Below are 5,469 nucleotides of genomic sequence, written 5' to 3'. Positions count from 1 at the left end.
TTATTGATACCGTTGTATGTTCTTTATTCAACATCAAACATTCCAGTGGATGGCTGCAGAGAAAATACAACAGAACGGTTACTGCTGCATTCAGGGTATGTGTCTGTGTGTGGGTGTGTATATTTCTGTGTATTGCTAAGTGCCTGCCATAATAACTTTGTCCATAAACCAACTTTATGATTTATGGCACAATATAAGTACTGAGGTTGCCAAGTCTACTGTCGTAGCAAGATCGTTGACAAGATATCTTGTTTTCATGGCGAATGTTTTTGAAGCCTGTCTGTCTCACGGAAGGTGTTATAATCAATATTTGTTTTAACTTTTTTTTATTTTGTTATCTCGTGTGGCGTCATCTATTCCTCGTTACTTCTTTGGAATGATCGTATTGTTTGGAAAATTGAATTTCAAGTCAGTGGCCCCTTTGGTGGGCTTGTTCCATACGAATAGGGTTCATCTTCTGAATAATAATAATAATAATAATAATAATAATAATAATAATAATAATAATAATAATAATAATAATAATAATAAAGCTACCAGATGGGAGCAACATCAAACACATAGATGAGACAGGATACAAATACCTGGGAATAATGGAAGGAGGGGATATAAAACACCAAGAGATGAAGGATACGATCAGGAAAGAATATATGCAGAGACTCAAGGCGATGCTCAAGTCAAAACTAACGCCGGAAATATGATAAAAGCCATAAAACACATGGCAGTGCCAGTAATCAGATACAGCGCAGGAATAGTGGAATGGACGAAGGCAGAACTCCGCTGCATAGATCAGAAAACCAGGAAACATATGACAATACACAAAGCACTACACCCAAGAGCAAATACGGACAGACTATACATAACACGAAAGGAAGGAGGGAGAGGACTACTAAGTATAGAGGACTGCGTCAACATCGAAAACAGAGCACTGGGGCAATATCTGAAAACCAGTGAAGACGAGTGGCTCAAGAGTGCATGGGAAGAAGGACTAATAAAAGTAGACGAAGACCCAGAAATATACAGAGACAGGAGAATGACAGACAGAACAGAGGACTGGCACAACAAACCAATGCACGGACAATACATGAGACAGACTAAAGAACTAGCCAGCGATGACACATGGCAATGGCTACAGAGGGGAGAGCTAAAGAAGGGACTGAAGGAATGATAACAGCGGCACAAGATCAGGCCCTAAGAACCAGATATATTCAAAGAACGATAGACGGAAATAACATCTCTCCCATATGTAGGAAGTGCAATACGAAAAATGAAACCATAAACCACATAGCAAGCGAATGCCCGGCACTTGCACAGAACCAGTACAAAAAGAGGCATGATTCAGTGGCAAAAGCCCTCCACTGGAGCCTGTGCAAGAAACATCAGCTACCTTGCAGTAATAAGTGGTACGAGCACCAACCAGAGGGAGTGATAGAAAACGATCAGGCAAAGATCCTCTGGGACTATGGTATCAGAACGGATAGGGTGTTACGATCCCGTGATAGTTTGTAGGAAATAGTTCTTTCCAAAACTACTGCTTTGGGTTATTACCTATTCTACAAATACCATAGTTCCCTAATTATATGTCAATATTACTGTTACAGCAGGTGACGTTGGAGGCGTGAGGTATACTTCAGGGGGGACACGGAACTCTGCAGTAGATGAGGGTGGACGTTCTAATAGTTGGCCATACTTTGGTGGTTGTCCTGGGAATCGTGCATCGTTGGCTACGAGGGTAGCGAATTTATGGTGAAAGCGCGCTTTGTGGAAGCTGAATGCTTCAATGAACTTGCACGGTATATATTCCCGGACGATGTAGTTGTTGAGGATTCGTCTCGACGAGGAAGTTAGCCATGTTGTTGATTGTTGGTAGCAACCACGTGATTTGTCCCTCTTGCAGATGTTCCCGTGGGGTGTCCCCCTGATCATTTGGATCAGTATTATTAATTATATAATACTTGCCTCACCTCCATTTAAGAAATTGTAACTTTCAGAATTTCATTGCCTAGTTAACTATTGTAACTTTCACTTGGATTGTTTTGTAACGTTTTCCATTACTAAGTTTATATGTTTATGGGGTTTTCCTTTGGTAATAATTATTTAAAATGTTTTCGTATGTTTTATTATTCCACTCTAATGTTTCTGCTGAAGATCATTATTATTAAAGCTAAAGCTATATAAATATAATGTGATAAAAGGACAATAAATTAAATATGTTATGCGCCTGAATCTGGCGGCAATAAACTTTTTAAGTATTTAAGAATTGGTCCGTAACATATTTTTGGCATCCCCAGCGGGATCTTCAGCAGTGTCATTAGGTTGGATAGTGTAATTAATGGTAAAAACATGGAAATTGAAACTAATGACGATGCCGCTCGTTTTCTTAGGAGAGACGATTGGCGTAGTAAATTGTTTACTATTAAAAAGTCGGAACTGCTGGTTGTGTCGGATTATTTACAGTTGGAGTTTACGGTTAGTAGTAATAATGATGACATAAGGAAAGGTATCATAGCGCATTTTGCTCTGGATGGAGTGGACGTTGACTTCAAGCTTTTGGAGGAAGAAATCGACGAAGACTGTGAGGTAGTGAAACTTCGATTGAAACTGGATTTGAAAAAACTCGAGTTTGAAGATGAACAGAAGCGGCGTGAACATGAACTTAGTATGGAGCAGTTAGAAAAAAAACTAGAGTTTGAAGATGAACAGAAACGGCGTGAACATGAACTTAGTATGAAGCAGTTAGAAAATGAACAGCAGAAACGTGATCATGAGCTGGAATTGGCCAGGCTGACGGGTTCCCGATCTCCTATTTCTGGTAATGAAGATTCCCGTATGTTGAAGTACGTACCAAAGTTTGACGAGAGTGACGTCGTAGAATTTTTCATAGCTTTTGAGAAGGTGGCGGCAAATTTCAAGTGGAGTGAGGATAGGTGGGCATTCGTGGCTCAGACTGCTTTTTCCGGGAAGGCTCTAAAGGCTTGGGCTTCTCTGTCGTTGGAAGATAGTCAAGATTATGCTAAAGTGAAAGAAGCCATTTTAAGGATTTATGAGATGGTTCCTGAAGCCTACAGAGTAAAGTTTCGTGACAGTCGAAAATCCTCCAATCAAACTTTTGTGGAGTTTGCTCGTGAAATGGAGAAGCATTTTGAAAATTGGTTGAGATCCAGCGATGTCAAGAGTGAGTATGCTAAATTGTGTCCGTTAATCTTATTGGAAAATTTTAAGCACAATTTACCTAAAGACCTTTGCATTTTCTTAAATGAAAAGAAAATTGACAATTTAGCGAGTGCTGCTCGGTTAGCTGATGAGTACGTGTTAACACACAGTAGTTATTCTAAGCCTGCTGCTAAAGGTAAATATAATGCTTATGAAACTGGTAAATTGCCTACAGGGGTTAACGTAATTGCTAATGATGGTAATCAAGTTAAGAGTGGTCCTGCTTCTCCCCAAAAGCATTTTAAATCTAAGAACCAGGGCAGGGTAACTTGCTTTCGTTGTGGGAAAAATGGGCATATAGCTGCTAAGTGTCCTAAAAAGGATTCTGCCATGCTCGTTAATGATAAACAGGTAGTGGATGACGACTTTAAGTGGTTAAATCTCAAGGTAAAATCAGCACACTTGAAAATTGGCAAGAGTGTCATAATGTCAATGTACTTAGTAAGATACAGGGTCTATCAATCTTTAATTCTAAGGAAAGCCATTCCAGTGGGCAGTAAGTGGTTGAATGAGCATAAGCTTATTAAAGGTGTTGGAAACGAGTGGATATCTTGTCCGGTAGTTGAACTGTATTTTTTTTCAGACATTGTTGCCAGCGAGTCTAAGTTTGCAGTTGTTGATACTCTCCCCATACCTGAGGTTGATGTTGTTTTGGCAAATGATCTTGCTCAAGGTAAAGTAAGTTGTAATCCGACAGTTTTTGTCAATCCACAGGGTGTAGGACCTAAACCTGAAACTTGTGCTTGTGACAACTAGGTCAGGTAAAAGTACCGATTTTGAAGTTGAGCATCCTGATTTGGAAAGTTTGTTTAATGCAGATTCATTGGTTCACATAAGTAACAAATAAATCTATTTCTTCTGAAGAAGTAATGAATTGGAATAGAGATGACTTAGTAAAGGTTCAAAATGAGGACATGGAGATTAAAAATATTAAAATTAAGTTGGAAGAGGGTAAAGGAGTGGATTATGAAATGGATAATGAAGTTCTTTATAAAGTAATTGTTCCTATTCGAAAACGAGAGGGAAATTTGTTGAAGCATAGGTTAATTGTTGTACCTTCTAAATTCAGAAATGGTATATTAAGAAAAGCTCATGATGATTTGTTGCTGGTCACTTGGGTATTACTAAAAACCTTTGACAGGGTTAGGAAAAATTTCTATTGGAAAGGTCTGAAAAGAGATGTCAAAGAAATAAAAATTGTAAGCACGTGTCACCAATGCCAAATTTCTTGTAACCTAATATGGTAATTCCTAAGGCTCCCCTTTCTCCCATTCCTTCCTTAGGAGAACCATTCGAGCATGTAGTCATTGATGTAGTGGGTCCCTTACCTCGTTCGAAAGTAGGGTCTGAGTATGTACTAACTATCATAACAGGTTCCTAGATATCCCGAGGCTATCCCTCTAAAGTCCCAGAAAGCTAGGGTCATTGCCAAACATTTGATCACTTATTTTCTAGGTTTGGTCTTCCTAAAACCATCCAGTCTGATCGTGGAACAAATTTTTTATCAAAACTATTGCTGCAGCAGTTTAAGAATTTTGGAATTGAGCATAAACCATCTACTCCATAGGTTCCCCCAAACTTTGAAGGCAATGATTCGGAAGATGTGCAATGAAAAGGTTGGTTTGTGGGAAGAATATCTTCCTTATTTGTTGTTTGCAGTACGCTCTATGCCAAATGAGTCAACAAGTTTTGCTCCCTTCAACTTGGTGTTTGCTCATAAAGTAAGAGGTCCATTAGACTTGTTAAGAGAAGTTTGGGAAGGTAAATGGGCAGAGCGAAAGTGAATATGCTGATTTCATTCATAGATGGTAAGGGCAAAGCTTTAACGAAAATGTGGGAAATAGCAAAGAGTAATTTACTGAAGAGTCAAAGTAAGATGGAGTCTTTGTATGATTTAAAATCTAAGGAAAGAGTCTTTGTTCCTGGAGACAAAGTACTGGTTTTGTCACAGGGTGTAAGAGGTTCGTTACAGAATAAGTTTTTGGGACCCTTTGAAGTTCTAAGCAAAGTGAATGATTTGAATTACATTATTAAGCTTCCTGATCGTAATTTGCAATGTCATATTAACATGTTAAAAAAGTACTTTGAGCGAGAGAAAGCAGTGGTTTTGTCTGTTTCAGAGGAGGTTAATTCGAAATGTGTAACTTCGGAGAAAGAATTTGCTTGGCCGGGTAACAATTCTGTTTTGTTACCTAATGTATGTAGAAGTCCTATCCTGAGTACTAACCAAATTAATGGATTACGGAAAGTGTTAAT

At 38.7% G+C, this 5,469-nt stretch overlaps 1 protein-coding gene across 1 annotated transcript; it reads left to right on the top strand.

Annotated features, from left to right (window-relative positions):
• The first annotated feature begins 2,343 nt into the window (after nt 1-2,343).
• Nucleotides 2,344-3,969, top strand: LOC135211112 (uncharacterized). Its single transcript, XM_064244211.1, has 2 exons — nt 2,344-3,175; nt 3,797-3,969. Exons 1-2 carry the CDS (start codon nt 2,344-2,346, stop codon nt 3,967-3,969), a joined length of 1,005 nt encoding a protein of 334 aa, XP_064100281.1.
• Nucleotides 3,970-5,469: the final 1,500 nt, after the last annotated feature.

The sequence above is a fragment of the Macrobrachium nipponense genome, chromosome 19, assembly GCF_015104395.2.
Source record: "Macrobrachium nipponense isolate FS-2020 chromosome 19, ASM1510439v2, whole genome shotgun sequence".
In the NCBI taxonomy this organism is placed as follows: domain Eukaryota; kingdom Metazoa; phylum Arthropoda; class Malacostraca; order Decapoda; family Palaemonidae; genus Macrobrachium; species Macrobrachium nipponense.
The sequence above is the reverse complement of the archived record's forward strand: the minus strand, read 5'-3'. Positions and strand labels throughout refer to the sequence as shown.

Coding starts and splice junctions, on each gene's coding strand:
- LOC135211112 (XM_064244211.1), top strand. CDS start 2,344: ATGGAAATTGAAACTAATGACGATGCCGCTCGTTTTCTTAGGAGAGAC. Junction 3,176..3,796: donor GAGATCCAGCGATGTCAAGA/GTGAGTATGCTA, acceptor ATTTTTTTTCAG/ACATTGTTGCCAGCGAGTCT.